At 35.2% G+C, this 25145-nt stretch overlaps 1 protein-coding gene across 4 annotated transcripts in view; it reads right to left on the bottom strand.

The window, feature by feature from the left end:
* LOC110652057 (guanine nucleotide exchange factor SPIKE 1) overlaps positions 1-25145 on the bottom strand; it is a 51173-nt gene that overhangs the window by 8258 nt on the left and 17770 nt on the right. For all 4 annotated transcript variants that reach the window (XM_058140675.1, XM_058140678.1, XM_058140677.1 and 1 more), the window contains 6 exons: positions 24646-24753; positions 22606-22643; positions 13631-13775; positions 13155-13281; positions 12831-13024; positions 11206-11336 (listed from right to left, as the gene is read on the bottom strand). In XM_058140675.1, the coding sequence (XP_057996658.1) occupies positions 11206-11336; positions 12831-13024; positions 13155-13281; positions 13631-13775; positions 22606-22643; positions 24646-24753 (743 nt within the window). The remainder of the gene's footprint in view (positions 1-11205; positions 11337-12830; positions 13025-13154; positions 13282-13630; positions 13776-22605; positions 22644-24645; positions 24754-25145) is intronic.

Here is a 25145-nt window from a genome sequence, read left to right as displayed (position 1 = left end):
AAAATAAGAGAGTAGTAGTGTTGAAAATGAAAATATGGGAGGTTCGTGATCCTGGGTATAGTGATTTGATTAGATTTTGGAGACTACTTATTATCAGCGATATTAATTTCAAAACTTCCTAGTGCATCAATGTCGGATTTTGGTAGATTGACAAATTTCGAGTTGAGTAGTAGTGCTCCTTATCAATGGAAGTGCTCACCTAATGTGGAAAAAAAAAAAGGTGCAACCTTCTAAAGCCTTGCGCTTCGAACAAGGCGCACTCCTAGTGATAGATTCAAAAAGAAAAGAGAAGGAAACCAGAGAGATAAAAGAAAGAATCAGAGAAAGGTGAGAGAAGCCAGAGAAGAGAAATAGAGAAAGAAAACCAATTCATTGACATCAAGAATCCAACATGAATTACAATGCTAAGATATAGCTTTTATAATTCTTGAACTAACTAACTATAAACGTGTATAGTTCTAACTCTCTCTTTATTCCCGCGCCTATTATAACAAACTCCAACAAAAGTGGTCTTCTCGCCAAATAACAGTATCGTATCAATACCTTCCTCTCCAAAAATTCCCAGTCCTCAAGGAACTCTAAAGAATGTAGATATGGCTTGTTGGCGTATTTCCATACTTAACTTCTTCGTTGATAGGAAACATATTTTCTTCCTCTGTGTTTGCCCTATTTCGTACTTCGTTCTCCTTGAGATTCCAATACCTTCTTTTACATTTTATCTCTTCAAAAAGTTTCACATTTCTGGTTAACAAAAGCTCTTGATATTGTTTCCAATTGTTATATCATTTCTACCATTGTCACACATTGGATGCCCATTCCAATACTTGTTCCTCTGTTCTAATTGTTCCATTGCAGCACAAACATATGGAAGCTTCTCCAAGTCATTAATAAGTCCTGAATCTGCTTTAGCCAACTAGCCATCCAAATCTGCTATTGCTTTTTGTACTAACAGTTCCAAATCTGATGTAAATGTAAACCTTGATAAGGAATCAGATACCTTATCATTGCAAGTCAACAAGGTATCCGGCTCCAGTTTATTTTCCTGGGATGGACTCACCCAGATTATATCATGCCACCTAAGCATTTTATCAGGATCTATCAATTCAAGAGCATAATTCCCTGTATCTAACACAACAAACTTATAATTAGCCTGAACAAACAAATCCTTGTTGTAAGGCTATCTTCTGCTGTTGTCTTGGAGGAGGAACACTTGGTTGACGATGAGCAATGGGGTCATTGCTTTGGTCATTGTGAAAATTTAGTAAATAGTCAGCGTTTATCATCTAAGTTCTTCCTGATAGATGTGCACTGCCCCCTTGACTATTGATAGGACCATACTCCTCATTGCTTTGAAGTGTAAGAAAACTTCCTCAATAGCTCTTGCACTAGAAAATGCAGCCATAACTACCACAAAAGTGTCCTTATCAGAATGTACCCCCAATTTTTTTAATCTCCACAAACAACAACAATCAATTATTGCCTTGCCAATTCGCTACATACTAGCTTATCGACAATTGCCAAGAACCCATGTTCCTCTTCCACATTCGATCAAACATCTGGCATTCATCTCTCATACTCCCACAATTCCTATACATTTCCATCAATTTGTTGTTCATTTCAATATCACCTACAAACGGTGACTGTTTCAATAACCCAAGTGCCTTTTTACCCATATAGGCAAACTTCTCTTCTCATAGTGTGTACCTAATTCATTCACCTTTTCGGGAAAATCACCAAAATCCTTTGTAGCTGGAGCCAATAGGCATAACTTCGAGTAAAACTTATCAAAAGAATCAAGACAATCTTGCGTGGAATTTGGCTTCTTTAGGTTGTTATTTTTTGGCTCAGATTCTTCACCCCATTTGGAACATTCAAGAGGTTGCAAGATTGATGGGCACTCTTGTTGAACATCCTCACCGAAAGCATGAATACTTTCTTGGATTTGTGGCAGCTCCAGCAACTCCATTTTACCTTCATTATCATCTTCTTCTTGTTCATCGATAACACCACCAGAAATCTCATGTCGATCCCCAGAATCCACAGCTCCATCCACAATATCGTTAATGATAGTCACAAATAAGGGTGTTTTATCACAATTGTGACTCAATGAATAGGTCTCCTCACACCATGAATAGAGACCTTTATTCCTTCATTCATTCAATTCTGATAAATTTCTTGTGATTGAATAATCCATTGTTTTTTATGATCAAGAAAGGAAGAATAGGGTAAATGAGAATGTAACACAGAAAAGAAAAGTAACAGGAAACCCAATATCAGAGAAACCCAAGAAGAGAGAAATGGGAAAACCCTAGATCAAGAAAAGAGGGATACGAGATGAAGAATTAGCAGCAGAATCCATGGCCAAGAACCATTAGCTCTGATAACAATTGATATGATTCTGAAAGAAAGAGAAGGAAACCAGAGAGATAAAAGAAAGAATCAGAGAGAAATGGGAGAAGCCAGAGAAGAGAAACAGAGAAAGAAAACCAATTCATTGACATCAAGAATCCAGCATGAATTACAATGCTGAGATTATAGCTTTTATAGTTCTTGAACTAACTATATACGTGTACAGTTCTAACTCTCTCCCTTTATTCCCGCGCCTATTATCACAAACTCCAACAGCAAAGGTCTTCCCGCCAAACAACAATATCGTATCAACTAGATGCATAAGGCGAGGGCCTGTTGAATATCACCTACCTTTCTCCTGTAGAAGCGCAGTACAGTTGGTGCCTAGTGAGCTTGAGGCAAACCTTTAATAACTATGATCATACCTTCATCCAATTTAGTATAAAATTACTATTAGTCAATCTAAAATTAACTAAAATCAAATAAGAAAAAAAAATTCCTAAAAACAGCATTCCTTACCCCCCCCCCCCTCCCTCCTCTCTCTTTCCTCTCCCCTCTCAACCCAATCCAACCACCCTCTTCCCTTTTAAACTTTTTGCAAACCCAATGCTACATTGATGAGCACCATCCCAAAAGCACCTCAAGCACATTGGTGCTACTCACATGCCCAACCGATCAAGTGTTTGAGGGAATTGAAGCCTAAAAGCTTCAGTCATTCCTTCGTTGATCTCCTTTTCCGAAGATTTTCAAGCAAAATTGCCTATACCAATTGAATCCTAGAGTCACAACAAGCTCAAAGGTAGTCTTCACTCACCCTATGATTGCCAATAACTTGAGCTCAAAACTTGGAAGCTTTTTTTTTATGTAACGTCTCCATTGTTACAATTCCTCATTATGGATTCTCTTCTTCTTCTTCTTCTTCTTCTTCTTCTTCTGGTTATTGAATCTTGAACAAGCTTGTCTTTATTGAATGTTTTGTCTAGGGCCCACCAATTTTGTTTTGCTTCATGTTTGTTCTAATTGAATGGTTTAATTCAATTTTCATTCTGCTTTGAATGTTCTTGATTGAATGTTTTACTTCAGTTTTTGTTCTATTTGAAATTTTGAATAAGCCAATTGAATTTTTTTTTGCTTGTATTTGGAGATTGAATTTCTTGACTAGACTTGAGTGACCAAATTGTTTCATTTTCAAAATAGAACTAAACTGCAGTTTTTTTCCCAATCCCAAAGGTTATTTCATAATTTATCCTTGATCTTTTTATGGTTGGATGGATTATGTGCACATTTGTCTCATTTATTAGCTTTATATCCAAAGTTGAAAATATTTTTAGGACCCTTCTATATAGTATTAACGTTGTGAAAATATATTCGTACCAAAATAAAATTGTGAAATATAAACATCATGAAAAAAAAAAAAGAAAATAACTTAATAAATTGAATTAACATATTAGATGTACAATTTACGCAAACAAACTCAACGAACTAAATAAATAAAATTCACATGCCAAATAAGTTTGATTCATGTTTCGTAAATTAAATAAGCGTACCAACTAAGCCTTATTGCTGAGAAGAAAATGGAAACAATTGAGTTATAATTCTCCAAAGTTCAAATCCTTAGTATCTTCTTGTTCCGTTCACTTTCCCTTTCGATTTTGTGTCGTGACTTTACTCTTGCATTGATTTTGTACCAAGTGAATGGTATCGCCAAATTTGACAACTCGGATCACATCCTACAATGTTTTGAGATGCAAATGCCCCATATTTGGAACGCACAATAAGGGTCATGGAACCTAAAGGGAGAAGGTGAATTTGGTAACTATGGTTCATATTCCTCCACTGTGCCAGTTTGTTTCAAATTCACCAGTTCTCCCAACAGATTCCCTCATAGAGGTGGCGCAGGGCTCAAATTGCAGCAATTTTTTAAGGTATTCCATGTTAATATAGGCTCCTTTTGCTCAAGCCTATAGAACCATAATTGGGCTTCCCCCAACATGTGGAACACTACTAGTTCCACCTTATTTACCTCCATGATCCCTTAGTTGTAGAAATATTGCTCGCATTGATTGAGCTACCCCAAAGGGTCCTCAGAGCCAATGAAGGAAAATCTAATTTTGTATATTCGGGTACTACTAAGGCTCCTTGGCGCCCTTTGGATCTCTCTTTCGTACGTTGTAGAATATTAACATGGTTGTTGCTTCCACACCCTCCGTCCCATTCTTGGCCTGGTCACTTACCCGAACTCTTAAAAATATTCCATTCTTGCATGAAAGATTTGAATTTGCAATGCCAACTTGAATCACCCACGACGCTTGGCTCTAATACCAAGATGTTATGGGCCCTCGAGCAAGATCACGTCACAAGCCATTGAACAGGGAAATCCTCTTAAGAATGGAGTAAGTTCCCCTTATTGGTATTTCCGCCGTTGCGTGAGGAACCTATTGTGTCTTGGAGTAGAGCTCGTTTGAGGGAGCTCTGAAACCACGTGATAATTTTGAAAATAATTCTACTCTAGTTTTATTCATAAAAAAAAATGCTCTCTTTAAATAGAGATTCCATAATATAGTTATCTTCCCAAATATGATCTTACAATCATGAACTTTCAATAAAATAAGAAGACTACTAAGGAACACTTGTAAATTAGTTGTTGCCATCCTTGTTGCTATTGACTTCTTTATCTTGTGGCCCACGTCTCACATAGGCCTTGCCTATAAATGCATATCTAACATGGTACTTCTTCAAAAAAAAAAATCATTACCAGGGAGAGTCATGTTAAAATGTATTTTTTGAAACTTAAAATTATTGTCAGTTCTCTCTATGCATAACTATCAGTTTCTTTCTATTATTCTTCAAACACAAACTCATTTATATTTCACGTAAGTGCATCTAGGAACGTTTGTCCACCTCATACATTGCTAGGTTAATGTGATTGTTTTTTGAGACAAGTATTCTCTCAGTGTCCACATGTAATCTGTCTTTTCTTTTCCTAGTTGTGCCCTCCACCATATGCATGATTTGTCTATTCATAGCCATCTCCATCTACAAGTTTAAGCTTTTGGATTGGACACTATTAGATAGCAACCTACTAACAAAATAGTAAAATAGAGAAGCTTTAACTGCGGAAATCAACTAAATTGAACATGAGTTACTTGTACAGTGGGTTAGCAAGCCTGAAAGTTCAGCATTAATCTATGCCTTTCAAAAGAACAAAAAAAAAAAATGCAAAAAGATTCCATAGAAACTATGCCTCACTTTTTAGCTGAAAATATACGTCTTAAGTCTTAATGTTGCATATTCATATAACAATCTACCAGTCTTTATTAACTAACTAGTGATTGTCTATGTTTGAATAGGAATGTACTGATTGATGTAAATCCCTATAATCAAGGAATCCCTAGAAAAGAAATGTACAAATTGATGTAAATCCCTATAATCAAGGAATCCCTTGATTACTGAAATTATTTAATTCTTCCCTAAAAGGGACTCTAATTGTATATACATACAGTCATAGCAAGAGAGGATTATTCAAGCTATTATTTCCCCAAAATCTCCTTTCTTTCTTCTCCTCTATTTCTCTAAATTCTATTGGTATTAGAACCTAAAAAAGCCTAATTTTTTCTTCTGTTGTGCTATTTTTCCTTTATGTCCTTATATATATATATATAAACAAACCGTTCTTAGTTCACCATCTACCACAGGGAGGTGGACTACACCACAGTCTAGATCAATTCCATGACTGCCGGCAAGTCAGAACCTAGAATTTCGGCACCGAAATCCTAGCCGTCAGTTGCGACGAGCCGTCAGTTGCGACGCGCCACCACAGTTGTTCTACCACCATACACGGGCCAGTGCGAGACTAATTTTCCGGCATCCTTTCTTACTGGAAGTTTCTTCCTCAAATTTGCCAGAGCCAAATGACTCTATCCAAGTGGCTCCTTGCCTTTGGGTCTTCTAAGATCAAGCATCTCGTCTCTTGGGTCTTTGGCACTTTTGAAGATCTACTGTACTTGTGCCTTTTAAACTTTACTTCTATAGATGTTTATGAAATATACAAAAAAAAGAGCTATTTAAAAAAAAAAAAAGCTTAAAAAGGAACTACTTCCCTGTATTCTATCAATCTGACAGGGGCTACTTCCGATAAGTATCTATAGTACCAGGCAACAAAACAGCAGACATTGTCATCATCTACTGCCGTCCAACCTGGTAATACATTTGTTCATTTAACACAGTCTTCATCTAATAAATCATGGATTTTTTATTCTGGTGCCTCAAATCACATTTCCAATAATCAAACTCTTTTCTCTATTCTTAATTCTTCTTCAAACTTTGATAATGTTACCTAGCTAATGGATCAAAAACTGTAGTTAAAGGAATAGATAAGGCTTACCATCTACTTTTTTACGGATAAATTTTGATATTTTACGGATAAATTTTGATAACCGTCCCTGAACTTATCTAGTATAACATTATAGCCCTTCAACTTAAAAATGTAACATAAAACCCCTTCAACTTTCATATTTTTGCACGGATAAATCTAACCTCTAATTGTCTGTTTTTCAGTTAGATGCTGACCTGAACAGTTCTAGCGTGGAGCTTAATCAACATTTCTCTTCTCTCTCAAGTTATGTGTAAATTGAATCATTTTTCTCACTGTAAACAGAATGATTTTTTAGGTGCATAGAGCATAATTTTATAATTTGAATAAGAGATGAGAGAAAAATGTTGACTAAGAGCCATGTGGGAGCTGTTCACATCAGTTTTCAACTGAAAAATCAGTAATTGAAAGTTAGAGGGATTTTACTATACAAAAATTGAAAGTTTAGAGGGTTTTATGTTATATTTTAAAGTTTAAGGATTGTAATGTTACAACATATAAGTTCAGGGATAGTTATTGAAATTTAACAATTGAAATTTATCCACTTTTTTACCATTAAATTCAATTTTATTTGCATTTGAATGTCCATATAATTTGACATCCATTAGCAAATTAACTAAACAACTAAACTATTTTGTAACTTCTTCTGTTGATACTGTTTTTGTGCTGGACAGAGGTACGGGTAAAGTGATTGGTGTAGGCCGTGAGTCACAAGGACTGTATCATCTCTATAGCTCAAAGTCTCCAGTTGCCTTTACTTTTGATGCCAGTCCTGATCATCTTCACAATCGTCTAGATCACCCAAATATCTCCAAACTTCAGAAACTTATTCATTATCTTTCCCACTTATCCTCTTTAAATTGTGATTCTTGTCAACTTGGCAAAACAAACTCGTTCTTCTTTTCCAAAAAGAATTAATAATCAGGTCGCATCCATATTTGACATTGTTCATTCAGATATATAGAATCCAAGTCGAGTCAGTTCAACTTTGAGTTTTCATTATTTTGTCACCTTCACTAATGACTATTCTCTTGCATTTGGTTATTTTTAATGAAGAATAATTTCGAGTTATTTTCTATCTCTAAAAATTTTATGCTAAGATACGTACTCAATTTGGTATTTCTATTAAAGTGTTGCGTAGTGATAACGCATGAAATATTTCTTTCTTTCTTTTCAAACCTTTATGCTCAGGGTATCATTCATCAATCTTCTTGCACTCATAGTCATCAACAAAATAGAGTAACTAAGCGTAAAAATAGACATCTATTTGAAATCGCTCATACTTCATCATCATGTACCTCTTTATTTTGGGGGAATGTTGTCCTTACTGCTTGCTATTTCATTAATCGTATGCCTTCTTTTGTTTTGTAGCATCAAAATCCTCATTCGGTTCTCTATCCAGATCAAAATCCTCTTCCTCTTTTGTTGTTTGTATTTGGTTACACCAGTTTTGTTCACAATCTTACCTCAAGAAAAGACAAACTTCAACCAAAATCTTTAAAATGTGTTTTCCTAGGGTACTCTCATCTTCAAAAAGGCTACAAATGCTATGATGTAACTACAATAAATATTTAGTTTCAGCAGATGTAACCTTTTTCAAGACTTCTCCATATTTTTCACTAAATACCGTTAACCAAACTTCTGTTTCCACAACTCTTCATATTCCCATTCTTCCTAACCAAAGTCCTCTCCTCCACTTCAGGTTTACTCAAGATGACCTCAATCAAATCCTCTGCCTACTAACCCAATTGATGTTTCTTCTTATGATACAGGTCCACACACTACTTCCAGTGACGTATTGCCGACTCCAACACCATCTCTTATACCGATCGAGCCCTTAACAAATGATGTTGCCCTTCCTATTGCCCTTCGAAAATGTACTCGACCTCTCGCAATCCTCATCCCATTTATAATTTCTTGACTTATCATCATTTGTCACCTTCATACCATGCTTTTGTTACCAATTTATCCACTGTCCCAATACCTAAGACTCTGGCAAAAGCAATGTCTCATGATAGTTGGCAACAAGCTATGATCGAGGAAATGATTACCCTTCATGATAATGTGATATGGACTCAAAATTGCAGGTGGGCTGTAATGGACCTGGGCCACTAAGAGTATACTCTTAGAAGGAAGATTAAAGGAAATGCTAAAGGAATGGCTACAGAGCTACATATTCTAGAAGAAAGAATATGCTAGACGGTAAGCTAGAGGTTGAGTTAGAGGTTGTTACACAAAAGGAATGCATGTGTGAGAATGAAAGTATAAAAAGAGAATAATGCAAAGAGAAGGGAGGGAGAAAATTATTGTCTTATTTGTAATGGCCTACTGCTAGGCTAGTATTTCCTTAGGAGTACTAGAAACCATTTTATGGTTGTTTATCTTCTGGTTGAATAGCTTGATTGCTATATTGAATTTTTTTTTAATTGAAAGTTATGCAAAAGACTTGCTTTATTTGAGAATCGATTGTTCTTGTTTCTGTTAATATTTAAATTCCCAACTCCATAATGGTACTTGGGAGATAGTTTCCTTCCCAAATGGCAAAACTACAGTTGGATGTCATTCGGTGTTTACAATTAATGTAGGACAGGATGGGAAAATTGATCATCTCAAAGTTTGACTAGTTAACAATGCAATACTCAGATATTTGGCCTTTATTATGGCGATTTTTTTTTCTCATGTAGTGAAGATTTCTTATGTTCATCTTCTTATCTCTATTGCAGCCATGTTTCATTAGCCTCTTCATCAGTTGAACATTAAAAATGCATTCTTACATGGCAAACTTGCTGAATAAGTATACATAGAGCAACCACCAAGATTTGTTGCTCAGGGAAAGTCTGGATTAGTATGTCGGCCGATCTCTTTATGGTTTGAAACAATCCCCGAAAGGATGGTTTGATCGATTTAGTACTGTTGTTCAACAATTTGTGATGCATTGAAGTGAATCAGACCATTCAATTTTCTATCGACATTATTCTCATGGCAAGTGTATTTATTTAATAGTTTATGTTGATGATATTGTCACAACAGGCAATGATCATGAAGGCATTGCCGACTCAAATAGCACTTGACCAGCCATTTCTAAACCAAAGATCTGGGAAAGCTGAAATATTTTCTAGGCATTGAGGTAGCTCAATCTAGCAGTGGCATTGTTGTTTCACAAAGAAAATATGCAATAGATGTGTTGAAGGAAATTGGCATGCTAGACTGTAAACCTATTGATATTCCCATGAACCCAAATGTTAAGCTTGTTCTTGGATAGGGGGAGCCATTGAAAGATCTTGGTCAGTATCGAAGAGTTGTTGGAAAGTGACATAATCTCACAATCACTTGACCAGATATCTCTTTTGTAGTAAGTGTGGCTAGCCAGTTCCTACAACCTCCTTGTGATAGTCACTAGAATGCGATAATTAAGATTCTCAGGTATATTAAAGGAGCCTTGGGACAGGGTCTATTATATGAAGAGTTGAAGACGGAACATTCACAAATTGTAGGGTATTCTAATGCAAACTGGGCAGGATCTTTAAATAGAAGATCAACGTCGAGGTATTGCATTCTAATTGGAGTGAATCTAATATCCTGAAAAAGTAAGAAACAAGATGTGGTGACCAAGTCAAGTGCAGAAACAGAGTATAGAATTATGGCTTTGGCTACATGCAAGCTCATATGGTTAAAACAGCTTCTAAAAAAATTAAAATGTAGAGATGATGGACAAATGAAGCTGATTTGTGACAATCAAGCTACACTATATATCACTTCTAATCCTGTGTTTCATGAGAGGACAAAGCACATGGAGATAGATTGTCATTTTATTAGACATAAGATCAAGTTTGGATGTATTGCAACTAATTTTGTCAGTTCAAATGACAAGTTAGTAGACATTGTCACTAAATCTCTCCGAGGACCTAGAATTGAGTATATTTGTAATAAGCTAGGAATATACAATAAGTACGATCCAGCCTGAGGGAGACTGATAGAATAGGAATGTACAGATTGATCTAAATCACCATAATCAAGGAATCTCTTGATTACTAAAATTGTGTAATTCTTCCCTAAAAGGGACTCTAATTATATATGCATACAATCATAGCTTGAGAGGATTAATCAAAGCTAATTTTTCCTCAAAATCTCCTTTCTTTCTTCTTTATTTCTCTAAATTCTCAATCTAAACTAATATAAATCCTAAAGGAAACAAGAGAACAACTAAATAAACAGCGTGTGCTTTTTAAAATAGGAATAACCCAAGCAGGGCTGAATGGTTGCACATTTGGACATTAAGCGATTAACCTACTCTAGGAACTCATTTGTTACTCGTTCTATACAGTTATGTTGCATATCATCCCAAAAAAAAAAAGTTTTGGTCTTCTAATTAGAACAATAAATAAAGTAATTAGATGAGGTGGAAAACAATCATAATATAAATGAGAAACAGTTGAGCATATTTTAGCAGAGAAGAAGATGAAAGGATTTGATTGGTAAATTACCGATCTGAAGGGTCTCTCCCAGGCATTTCCACAAAAAGATCATGATCACACACAATTTGAAGAAAGGTTAGCTTACATTCGTGGAGAACCGATTGACATACCCCAGAAAATTTGTCTAAGTACAAGGACACCTGCAACGGATTGAAGAGACTAAGTGACAAGGTGAACTATAGAATCAAACAAAAATGCAAGCGAAAGACAAAGAAGCTAAAAAGCTGGACATAAAGGATTTTTTGGTTCTTTATAGCCCATTTAGGGACAAAGAAATCACGGAACAGTTCCAAACATGACAATGTTGACAGTAGGCACATCACTGAGGTGGTTTTCATCAGAAATGAGATTGTATATCCTCACATGAAAGAAGGGGGTGAGGTTTAATGTTATACTCTCAAATGGAAAAGGTTAATGATCACACTATATCCTAAAAATAATGCATATCATTAACATGTAATTGTGACATTTATAACCAAATTCTTCTGCCTTTTATACTACTATTAGTTTTTTAAAAGCTTTCTGGCATATTTGGTGAATAGAGGATGCACAAATTGCTTTGATGTGCTAATTTGGATAGAATATATTGTCTTGCTTCTTTACACTGCCACGTTTAAGCTTTTTTAAAAACCTTTAGGGCTTGTTTACTTGTAGAAAACAGTTCTGTCTTCCATTTTCTATTTTCTAGGAAAACTCTAGTTTTCATTTTCCATGGAAAACAAGGGACAACATGGAAAACGCATTCACCTATCCATAATAAAAAAAAAAAAATTCTAATTCAAAAGATTAAAAAAAATTATTCATATCTTTCATAATTTGAAAAATAAATCATTATAAAATATATTTAGAAACTTATTTTACTTTTTAAACTTTTTAATATGTGTTATCCACTTATTTTATAGAAAATAATTTTCTAATTCAAGAAATTAAAAAAAAAATCATGTTTTTCATAATTAAAAAAAAATCATGATGTAGAAACTTATTTTACTTTTAAAATTTTTTAATATGTGTCATTCATTTATTTTATAATCTTGTGATTAATTTTTTATTATTGTAAATAAATATTTTCCTTAAAAATTATTCAATTTTAGTTACAGAAAAGTTATAATATACTTTTGATTATAAAAAGGTCCTAGTTTCCCATTTGGAAAACTGGGCTTTCATTATAAAGAAAGATAGTGAAAAATACTTAAAACTGTTTTCCAAATCATAACTAAATTTTGAAAAATTGGAAAACTTTTCTATTTGGAAAATTGACACATGCGAATACGAAACTCTGTTTTCTAGTTTTCTTAGAAAACTATTCCAGAAAAAAACTACCTCTAAACATGCCCTCTTCTTCAGCATGTCATGGGCATTATGTCTTTCGTTCTTTAAATGTCATCTTCTCAACATTGTTGATGGTTCATTAAAGAATACGATTTATTATAACAAGAGAGCAATATTGTACAAGACTTTGTTTCTATTTTGTCCTTTTTTGGATTGACAAAAGAGGAATCCTCATCTACCTTAATGAAATGATACTTTCTTCTTTTCTTCCAATAAATTCTTCTCACACACTACAATTGTTGGTGCAAAAGAACAGTGAAACAAAATAAATGTGCATGGTATAATTAATTAAACAGAAAGCATACCAATTCAAAAACTTGCCGAGGTTCAATGATAGACAAAAGATCATAACAAAAGAAGGCCAAACTACTATTCAAGCGTTTTGCCAAACTTGAACCCTTCTTACAACGCTCATGCACTTCTGTTAGAAGGCAATCATACAATTGCATTATGCATCTGAAAACACCTTCTTTTAATTGCATTGGTGGAACATCTTCACCTATAGCACAAAAGTAAACAAAGTTAAAAAAATAGCTAAATATTATGTCCCAAAAAATGTTAGTAACTATGTTTCTAAGCTAAAACATTTCAGTGAAATGCTGAATGTAAGTTTCATTACATTTAATTACCTAGCGGAAGACTATGATAGAAAAGGCGAGTTTGCTCCAATGCCATTGACTTCACAATTAGCTCAAGAAAAAACCAAGCCATTGCCAAAACATCATCATATACTGGCCCAACTCGGTAGCCTTTGGCCTGCAAATTAGTCTGACTTGAAAACTTTGCAAAGAAGAGATTGAAAAGAAATGATAAGGGGCTTTTCTTTTGGGTGCAGTGGTGGTTTAAAGAAAAACATAAACACATGAAATAATGATGACATAACAATTTCAGTCCTTAGACATATTATGTAATGACCACACCACACATAAAACAAAAATACTTTTATGTGTTCAAACAAGAAATGAAACCTGAGCCATCAAGATGATAAAGGGTGCCATGAATTCCAAAGGGATGGCAGTTGACTGTGGCAAGTTTGAGCAAGTATTTTGCCAAAACTTGTTCTTTTGACATGACAAACAATTATGAATGTTGGAATGACACACACCTTACTACGAGCCAAGCTTCCCCACACAGTGGACAAACCAGGATAAACTGGAGGTTGACGACCTCCAAAGTCGTCAAAAGCATAATCAACGTAGTTAACAAGAAAACGATTTCGTTCAGCATCATCAACTGATTCCTGCTGCACCCTACAAAACAAGCTTCCACATACTTAAGTGATAATCCAAAATGCCTTAACATCTATAGCTATAAAACAAATGCAGTGAACTTAACAAATCCAACACCACCCCCCCACCCCCCTTCCCGCCCCACCAAAAAAAAAAAAAAAAAAGAAGTGCCCTCCAAGAAAGGTACAAATTGCTATTATTTAGAGCCTTCTCAAACATTTTGACATTAAAGAGATGGCAACTCAACAGAAAAAAAAAAAAAAAAAAAAAAAAAAAAAATTGATTATGTTGACATTCCAATCCAATACAATAAGACAACAACAAATTGCAAAATTCAACAAAAAGGTATTTCATATCAAAGACTTTGAGCTTTAGAGGTAAGAATCAAAATCATTTTCTTTCTCGATTAGGAATACCTAAATCGAAATGTTTTCTCATTTTGGATTTGTGCTAGTGGGTGTGGTGTTTGATTTTTACTCATTCATTCATTGTTGGATAAAAAGAATTTATCAAGGAGCAAGAGAATTACAAAATGAAGGATAAGACACCCTTGATCAAGGAAAAAAAATTCAAATCTAAGAAAAATACAAGAATAAAATAATGGCCACCAATCTTGTTGAATTTCAACTAACCATTACTCCTCGAAATTCCCTTTATGCTAAAGCTATAATGATTAAAAAAAAAATCTAAATAGCAACTAGAGCTAGATTTAGATTCTGAAAGATGCCAAACAAATACTGCAAATTATTGCACAAATTGCAAGGCACCTTAAATTTTCGGCCTTTTCTTCTCCTGCCAAAAGCTCAAATTTCCATTTTAGAAAACCCTCTGGAGCCTTCAAAAATAGCAAACTTCTCACAAATATATCAAACCTTTATTTGTTTAAAATGTGAAAGATTTAAAGAAAAATAAAACTTAAAGAATCAAAGGTCTAGATGTGGCAAAGGATCTATTTAGCTTCTCTTTGAAGATAGAAGTGTAGTTGGGAACTTAATTTGGTCCCAATAGTCATGTTTTGATATTCTTTTAAACAAAAAAATAAAACTAAAAATTTTACGAAGAATGGTTCAATTCATAATTTGTTGTGCTGGAAAAGCTTTCGCATGTCTTTAGGAGTCTATTTTTAATTAGGAGTCTTTATTAGAGTCCTAAATGGTTTAGGATAAACATTTCCTTCAGTCTTCTTTAACGGGCATTTGGTTTCTGGAATCACTCAAAAAGGTGACTCGGGATTGTTAAATTCTTGTATTTGATTTGTATGGAAATCTTCCATTATTGGGAAAGTTAAATTCCCAAAGATGCAGGCCCCACCCTACATTCCTGTACATGGAAGTACATTATTTTTTGAATTTTTTAAATTTCAATTTTTAAATTAGACCATCTATTAAACAATTAATTATTTTGTTATATTTGTTAAGCACCTTTTTGAATAATATTTATATTTCATGTTTATGTGAGTTATGACAATTTCATTGCATTAATATGTAGTTAGATATTTATAATGTGGACATAGATTATTTAAATAAAATATATTTATAGTAGGGATATTGTGGTCATCAACTTCACTTGACCTTTACTTTTCCGTAACTTAACCAAACCCGTTAATTGTACATTCCAATGAAAAATTGAAACTGTAACCAAACATGATAATGTTACATTCCTATAAATACTTTGCTGGAAACCTACTTTTCTAGGAAAGTGATTCCAGACGATAATGTTGAATTCCAGAAACCAAACGCCTTCTAAGAGTCCAAATCCTTAGACGACGATGACTAGTTCCAAGAGAGGTCTTATGGAATGCGTTAGAACAAAAGAGGGTATCTATTAGGTATATACAAGTATTGAAAGATATGTATGAAGGAGCAACTACTATTGTGCGCACAGTGGGAGGGGACACAAGAGATTTTCCGATCTCAATTGGATTACACCAAGGATCAGCCATAAGCCCTTACCTTTTTACATTAGTTTTAGATGAACTGACGAAACATATACAAGAGAGTATTCCTTGGTGCATGATGTTTGCGAATGATATTGTTCTGATAGATGAGACACGAGAAGGAGTCAATAGGAAGCTAGAACTTTGGAGAAGTACTCTAGAGTCAAAGGGTTTTAAGTTAAGTAGAACGAAGACAGATTACATGCATTGCAAGTTCAGTGAAGGCCAAACTGGTGATAGGGAAGGAGTTAGTTTGAATGGAGTGGCACTGTCCCAAAGTAATCACTTTAAATATCTAGGCTCAGTCCTTAAAGTAGATGGGGGATGTGAGGAGGATGTTAGTCATAGGATTAAAGCCGAATGGTTGAAGTGGAGACGTGCCACGGGAGTTTTATGTGATCGTAAGATTCCCAATAAATTAAAAGGAAAATTTTACCGTACAGCCATACGACCGGCTATGCTATATGGTAGTGAGTGTTGGGCACTGAAAGAGTCCTACGCATCTAAGATAAGAGTTGCAGAGATGAGAATGTTAAGGTGGATGAGTGGCCATACTAGACTAGATAAAGTCCGTAATGAAAGTATTAGAGAAAAGGTAGGAGTGGTGCCAATTGAAGATAAGTTGAGAGAAGGGAGATTGAGGTGGTTTGGTCATGTGAAGCGTAGACATACGGAGGCTCCAGTTAGACAAGTAGAGCACATTAGGCTAGAGGATAGAAAGAAAAAAAGGGGTAGACCTAAATTGACTTGGAGGAGAGTAGTACAGCATGACTTAGAAGCATTACACATTTCTGAAGATTTAACCCAAAATCGTTTAGAGTGGAAAAAGCGAATCCATATAGCCGACCCCAAATTTTTGGGATAAAGGCTTAGTTGAGTTGAGTTGAGTTGAGTTGTTCAATCTATAAATACCTATGATTGTTATTAGGTTTTCAATCAATAAAATAATTTCCTACAATTGTTGCTTCTGGATTGTGTGATGGCTACTTGAGTTCAAAATATACTAACTTGATTATTACTAAAAATTTATGTAAATTTATTTATTATTATCGAATTAAAGCTCTAATAAACTCAAATGAGCTCAAGCTCAAACTTGACTTCATAAATTATTATCTTAATATTTATATAGTATAACATCTATTTTAAATTATATAAAAACTACCTACCAGATTAGGCTCACAAACCACTACAGTTGACTATTATTATACTTGAACTTGGCTCAACATGTTGCTCAAGTTCTAGCTCGACTTGATTATTGCTAAGTATAATTTGTATATCTTGAAAGCCAAGGCCAAGTAGCTTGACTCATTTACATTCCTAGCAATTACGTTGACTAGTTTATAAGTCCAATGTCTTTACGGTTTAGTATTAATTTCAATCTATAAATACCTATGATTGTGCTGCTTATTAATAAGTTTTCAATCAATAAAATAATTTTCTGCAATCATTGCTTCTGGATTGTGATAGCTACTTGAGTTCAAGATATACTTAACTTGATTATTACAAAAAATTTATGTAAATTTATTTATTATCATAGAATTAAAGCTCTTATAAACTCAAATGAGCTCAAGCTCAAACTAGACTTCATAAATTTTTATGTTAATATTTATATATGTTATGGAAAGTCAATTATTATATTATTTATGTGTATATTTTGTATTCTGTATTCCTATTTAGGATTTCTTATTTAGGATTTCTTCCTAATTAGTATAACACAATTATAGGAATCAATTGTATATAAATACCCATGTACAGATTAATTGAAATCAATGAAAATCATCTCTTTCTACATGGTATCAGAGCAGGCCATCTAGGGTGCCTATTTGTTCTCACCACCCAGCTCAGGAGAGACCTTGGCCGCCGACCGGCCGTTTCGACTCCGATCAACATTGCCAGCGTCGCCTCAATCTCCTCATTCCACCACTGTGTGCTGTTCCCTGATCCAGTACACCATTAAAGGGCTTCTGAGGTTTGGCTCTCAGATCCTATTTCGGTATCAGCGTTTCGGTTAGTTTTCTTTGTCTCAACAAATGGCAGACAATAAGAATGTTATTTCTGATGTGATTCCGATGATGACTAAGATCACGGAACACAAACTTAATGGTTCGAATTACAGGTGGAGTAAGACTGTTAGGGTCTATTTGCGTAGCATTGATAAGGATGATCACCTTACTAAAGATCCACCTACTGATGATACACAACAAACTTGGCTAAGGGAGGATGCTCGGTTGTTTTTGCAGCTTCGAAACTCGATTCACAGTGAGGTAATTAGTTTAATTAATCACTGTGAATTTGTTAAGGAATTGATGGATTACTTAGATTTTACGTATTCGTAAAGGGAATATCTCCGTATTTATGATGTTTGTAAGGCATTCTACTGGTCGAGAAAGAGAATAAGTCTCTCACGGCTTATTTTATGGATTTTAAACGGGTATATGAGGAACTTAATGTATTGTTGCCTTTTAGTTACGATGTGAAAGTTCAAGAGCCCAACGGAGCAATCGATCATATGAGTTTTCTTGCAGGCCTTCCTTCGAGTATGAGATCGCTAAATCTCGAATTCTTTCGATTCGAGATTTCCTCTTTGCATGAAACATTCACACGGGTCCTTCGTACAGAGAGTACCCAATCTTCACAGCATGCCAGTAGTGCTCTTATTAGCCGTAATCCAAATGGACAACAGGGCAATAGAAGAGGAAGTAGAGGAGGAATTACAGCAATGTAGTAATCAGCGTAATGGGGAGGCTAGTTCTAATCAGGACTCAAGAGGAGTCATTTGTTATTATTGTCATGAGCCTGGCCATAAAAAATATAATTGTCCGCAACTTCAGAGGAAAAATCAGCGATCACAGATGGCAAATATGGCAGCAGAGGATTCTACAGTATCTTCCTCTGAGAAAACCGTTTTGGTATCTGCAGAGGATTTTGCACAGTTTTCCCAGTATCAGGCATCTCTAAAGCCTACCAGTTCCCCTATCACTGCGATTGCTGAGTCAGGTAAATCCACTACATGCCTTGTGTCTTCCTCATCCAAATGGATTATTGATTACGTGCAATGCATCACATGACAGATAATTCTAGTCTTCTATCCGCTTACCTAATCCCACTTCCTCTCATTACTTTAGCTAATGGTTCTACTTCTTGTGTCATGGGTTCTGAATCGCGAATGACCGTCAATTTCTTTGTCATCTGTTTTGTATCTACCAAATTTCTCTTTTAATCTACTTTCTGTTAGTAAACTTACTCGTACCTTAAATTGTTCTATTTCTTTTTTTTCTGATCAGTGTTTGTTTCAGGATCTTACGACGAAACAGATTATTGGTAGAGGACGTGAGTCAGGTGGTCTCTACATTCTGGAAAATCATATACCGCGGTCACTTGTTTGCTCCAGTACCGTAACACCTCTTGAAGCTCATTGTAGATTGGATCATCCTTCTTTGTCTACCATGAAGAAGTTGTGTCCTCGATTTGATCTTTATCAAGACTAGAATGTGAGTCGTGTCAGTTTGCAAAACATCATCGTTTGCCTTCTGTGTCTAGAGTCAATAAACGGGCTTCATCCCCTTTTGAGTTAGTTCATTCTGATGTTTGGGGTCCTTGTTCTGTTACTTCTAAAACTGGATTTCGTTATTTTGTTACTTTTGTTGATGATTACTCTCGTGTTACCTGGTTATATTTAATGAAGAATCGTTCTGAGTTGTTTTCTATCTTTTGTGCCTTTTGTAATGAAATCAAAACTCAATTTAATATTTCTGTGCACATATTAAGAAGTGACAATGCTAAAGAATATTTTTCAGCACAATTTCAGTCTTACATGACACAAAATGGCATTCTTCATCAGTTTTCCTGTGTGGATACCCCATCCCAAAATGGCATGGCCGAAAGAAAAAATCGGCATCTTCCTGAGGTATCTCGTGCTCTTCTTTTTCAGATGAAAGTTCCTAAACACTTTTGGGCGGATGCAGTTTCTACGGCATGTTTTTTTATCAATCGTATGCCGTCTTCTGTCCTTAATGGAGATATTCCTTATACTGCTTTGTTCCTTACAAAATATTTGTTTCCTGTTGAACCCCGTATTTTTTGTTGTACTTGTTTTGTACGTGATGTTCGTCCGCAGGTTACTAAATTGGATCCAAAGTCTCTCAAATGTGTCTTCCTTGGGTACTCCCGGATTCAAAAAGGGTACCGCTGTTTCTCTCCTACTCTTAATCGTTATCTTGTTTCTGCAGATGTCACATTTTGAGTCCACTCCATTTTTTTCTCAATCATCTGTGTATGAGAGTCAAGGGGAGGAGGATGATATCTTAATATATACTGTCCAACCAATGTCTAGTCCTCTCTCACAGCCTGTTTCTTCTATCTCTAGACCTACTCGGCCTCCCGTTATTCATGTTTATTCCAGGAGATTGAGATTCGACTCGAGATCCTCCACCAGCTACTTCGTTGGGAGATCCTGTACCTCATACTGATCATGATTCTGATCTAGATTTACCCATTACTCTTCGTAAAGGTAAACGTTCATGTACTTACCATATCTCTTCTTTTGTTTCTTATAATCAATTGTCTTCTTGTTCTCGGTGTTTTGTTACTTCTTTAGACTCTGTTCCTATCCCTAATCTGTTGGTGAGAGGCCTTTGTCTCATCCTCGGTGTCTTTGCTATGAAAGAGGAAATGGAGGCTTTAGATGCTAATGGTACATGGAAACTGCCTTTGCCCACTGGTAAGAAAGCTATTGGTTGTAAATGGGTATTTACAGTAAAGGTAAATCCTGATGGTTCTGTGGCTAGGTTAAAAGCACGCCTTGTAGCAAAATGATATGCTCAGACATATGGGGTTGATTACTCTGACACTTTTTCTCCTGTAGCTAAACTTACTTCTGTTCGCTTGTTTATCTCTTTAGCAGCTACATATGATTGGCCCCTGCACCAATTGGATATCAAGAATGATTTCCTTCATGGTGATCTTCAGGAAGAGGTGTATATGGAGCAACCACCTGGGTTTGTTGCTCAGGGGGAGTTGGGTAAAGTTTGTAGGCTTCGGAAGTCTCTTTATGGCTTGAAACAAAGTCCTAGGGCCTGGTTTGGGAGATTCAGTGAAGCAATACAGAAATTTGGTATGCAAAAGAGTAAGTGTGATCACTCAGTATTTTATAAGCAATCTGAGGCTGGTCTAATTCTCCTGGTAGTCTATGTGGATGACATTATCATCACTGGGAGTGACTCTGTAGGTATTTCATCTCTTAAAACCTTCCTCCAAACCCAGTCTCGATCTATTGACAGAGACAGGAAAATTAGGTGCTAAGCCTTGTAGTGCACCAATGACTCCAAATTTACAACTGTTAGCAGGGGATAGTGAGTTGTTTGAAGATCCAGAGAGATACAGGAGATTGGTAGGAAAATTGAACTACCTTACTGTCACTCGTCCTGACATTGCTTATGCCGTTAGTGTGGTAAGTCAGTTTATGTCTTCCCCAACTGTTGCTCATTGGGAAGCCTTGGGACAAATCTTGTGCTATCTGAAGGGAGCTCCAGGAAGAGGTTTGTTATATGGTAATCATGGGCATTTGAATGTTGAATGTTTTTCAGATGCCGACTGGGCTGGATCTAAGGTTGATAGGAGGTCAACTACTGGATATTGCGTTTTTGTTGGAGGAAATTTGGTGTCTTGGAAAAGCAAGAAGCAGAGTGTAGTTTCTCGATCTAGTGCTGAATCCGAATACAGAGCCATGGCACAATCAGTATGTGAGGTAATGTGGATATTTCAATTACTAGATGAGACAGGTTTTAAGACCCCCCTGCCTGCGAAATTGTGGTGTGATAATCAAGCTGCTCTCCATATTGCTTCTAATCCGGTATTTCATGAGCGGACCAAACATATTGAGATTGATTGTCACTTTATTCGTGAAAAGATTCAACAACAGATCATCTCAACAGGACATATCAAAACTGGAGAGCAGTTAGGAGATATTTTCACAAAAGCTCTGAATGGAGCTAGGATTGACTACATTTGTAACAAGTTGGGCATGATTAACATCTATGCTCCAACTTGAGGGGGAGTGTTATGGAAAGTCAATCATTATATTATTTCTGTGTATATTTTGTATTCTGTATTCCTATTTAGGATTTCTTCCTAATTAGTATAATACAATTATAGGAATCAATTGTATATAAATACCATGTACAGATTAATTGAAATCAATGAGAATCATCTCTTTCTACAATATAGTATAATATATATTTAAAATTATGTAAAAACTACCTACCAGATTAGGCTCACAAACCACTAAAGTTGTGAGTTGACTATTGTTATACTTGAATTTGGCTCAACATGTTGCTCAAGTTCTAGCTCGACTTGATTATAGCAGAGTATAATTTGTATATTTTGCAAGCCAAGTCCAAGTAGCTTGATTCACTTACATCCCTAGTAATTAACCCTAAACATTTGTATGATGAAATGTTATTTCTACAACATAGATTTTCAATTCATTAATACTACAAAATATTAAGCAATAAAAGTTGGAGACAGAACAGCAAACAAAATGAATGCATTTTGTAATTTCACAAGAGAAAATGAAAACTGGAAACAGAAAATAACTGAAAACAGAAAATGGAAAACTGTTTCCTGCAAATGACCAAATCCCTGGCGTTCCAAACTAGATTCATCTAACCAGTATAGAAAGTGAATTTTGAATTATAGATTTAGCGCCTAAAGTCCTTCATGCATTGATTTATATGGACTACATAATCAAGAGCCTATTTGACTTTTAGTTTTTGCTGTCCAATTGTCAAAGAAACTCGTATAAATTTATTTATTTATTTACTTGGTGTTTTAAAACAGAAAAACAGGTTGTTGCAACAACTGAAAACCACAAAAAATGGCCCATGCAAAACTAATGACTGTAGGTGAGAAGCACACCTAGTTAAGATATTGACCATAGCTCTGAAGGCTGCAACCTGAAAGAAAGAGGATGAAATAATGAATAAAACAACAGTACACAGTAAGTAGCCCAGAGATGCCTGTTATAAAATAGGAAGTATACATATTCATATCTCCCCACATTGGTTAACATAATATTAGGGTTTTATTCTTTTAAGGGATTTGAGTAGTATGTGTGTGCAAGTGTGTGCGCGCGCGCGCGTGCGTGATCGTGTTATGAATGAAAAAAATTAAGGAGGCCGTTATGAGAAGAATACGCAAACAAAGAAAAGAGAAGCAAAATAACACTGATTTCATGTGATTGCAGCAGGCCGTTACCATTATATAACGGTAAATAATGGCCATTACCATTACTTAATGGTCGTAACGTCCGTTACACCCACAATTCTAGATTTGCTTGTAAATAATGATGTATCTCTAACAGGCCCACAACACGAAAGAAAGTTCCAAAATCTCCTCAAATCAGCTGCTGTAGTGAATTCAACAACTCAAAAATAGGTCACAACAGATCTGAAATACCCTCAATCTCTTAGAAATATTCCTATCCATGGTTTCAAATAAAGGCCGTTTGTTGCTGATTGAGGAGATCTCTTGCCTGGTTTGGTTCTATACACCACGTTTGTGTTTGAGAACACTTTGAACTCTCGGATTTGTTTGGTTCTTTTGTTGCTGGCTTAGGTGTTCTTCTGGTTTTTTATTTGTGTTTGACTTGGTTGAAGCTTTTGTCATACAAATTCGTGGTGTTTAGATTACTTGACTCTGCAAAGTTTATTATTATGACTATTGAGACTAAGATTTGGGTATCCTATGAGCTATTGGATAAAGAACCACCAACTGTTTCATCATTTACCTTGCCAATATTGCCTTTGGAGAGGAAAGTGCAACCCTATGAGTAGCTTTGAGTTGGTGTATCCTTTTCGGCATCGCTTTTGGAGTTTGGCGAGGGAAGTGCAACCCTATAAGTTGCTTTGTGTTGGTGCCTTTTTGTAAGTGTTTCTGAATCTGGTATGGTACTGTTACTTGCAAGCAATTGTGCATTCTTGCTTTGGAACTTGGAGTGTTGCAGCCCTATGCTTTATAGGGTGTTGGTCTTAGACCAGCTTATAAGCTATAAAAATAAACTCAACCACTTGTTTATAACATTTTTCAGGCTTATAAGCTAATATATATATATATATATATATATATATATATATATATAAGCTGGGAGGAATAGCATTCATTTTGATATTTATAAGCTAGTTTAACTAAGTATATTACTATGTTCTCTTCATTAATTTTTAAAATTTCACCACGTATCTCATTTAATATCATTTTTAGTTATTTTAATAATAGAAGTGTTTATAAACTATTTTTTACCAAACACATCAAATTGCTTACCAATCACTCATAAATAAACATTTTAACCAAATAAGTAACTATTTAAAATTTTAAATGCTTATAAGCTCAAATTAGCTTATAAAATTAGCTTAAAAGTACTAGGTGCTTATAAGCTAATTTTTATAAGCTAAGCCAAACACCCTCTAATTACTGCTATATGTGTTTGCTTCTATTTCAAATCCGTTCGGTAGTTTCTTGTGGTTGTCATTGAACCTAAGTGTTGCTGCACTTGTTGCAGCATTCTGAGAATGGTTTTGGGTACTTTTTTCACTGTTATCAAGCTCTTGGGTTTGTGCCGCATTGTGAGCTATTGGTTGTGCTATTTGTGCTAGTTAATGAGATTCTATGCTTCAACTTGAGGGAGAGTGTTATAGAATAGAAAGTAAATGTGTCTATATTCCTATATTGGTTAGCATAATGTTAGGGTTTTATTCTTTCTTATTTAGGGATTTGAGTTGTATATGTATGTGTATTATAAATGAATAAAATTAAGGATTTCTAGTTCAAATTTAACAATGCCCAAGCAAAGGGACCAAGGCAATGCTTTAAAATATAATTGAACATATATAAACTATTGACTTCAAATCAATAATAAGAACTATTAATGGAAAAACCCCCTTAAAAGACAGATTGGAGTACCTGTAGAGTTTCTCCACCGCTGCCTATAAGATGGAGAAGCATGTTTAAAATTGGGTGAAGAAACTGAAGCAAGGCAGTGGAATCAACATTCTTCAAACTGTTAATGGCCTGCAAGTGATCAGTATGATATTAAAATGAACCCTCTACCTCATTTATACAGCAGCTACACCATTAAAAGAACTGTAAACACCACTTGCAACTTTGGCTTTCAAGGAGATATGAATTTTCCTTAAACGGTTAAACCAGGACTAGGATGCAAAATAAAGGAGCCTCCCTATAAAGGATTACAACATAAAAATCTGAACTACTCTTTTTGGCTAAAGATCTTTCGATTTATTAAAATATCTGTCATTTTCTAAATGATGCATACTTGGTGGCTTAGTTAGGTCCATACCAGCACCTGTGAGACTTATTGGAAAGGTAGAAATTTCATTTTACCAAAACTACAGCTAAAGTTTTGGTTGAACTCTTAGGGTCAATCAGTGAAGAGGCAACCAATG

The sequence above is a fragment of the Hevea brasiliensis genome, chromosome 18 (genome assembly GCF_030052815.1).
Source record: "Hevea brasiliensis isolate MT/VB/25A 57/8 chromosome 18, ASM3005281v1, whole genome shotgun sequence".
NCBI classification, from domain to species: Eukaryota; Viridiplantae; Streptophyta; class Magnoliopsida; order Malpighiales; family Euphorbiaceae; genus Hevea; species Hevea brasiliensis.
This window is presented reverse-complemented; position numbering and strand designations above follow the sequence as displayed.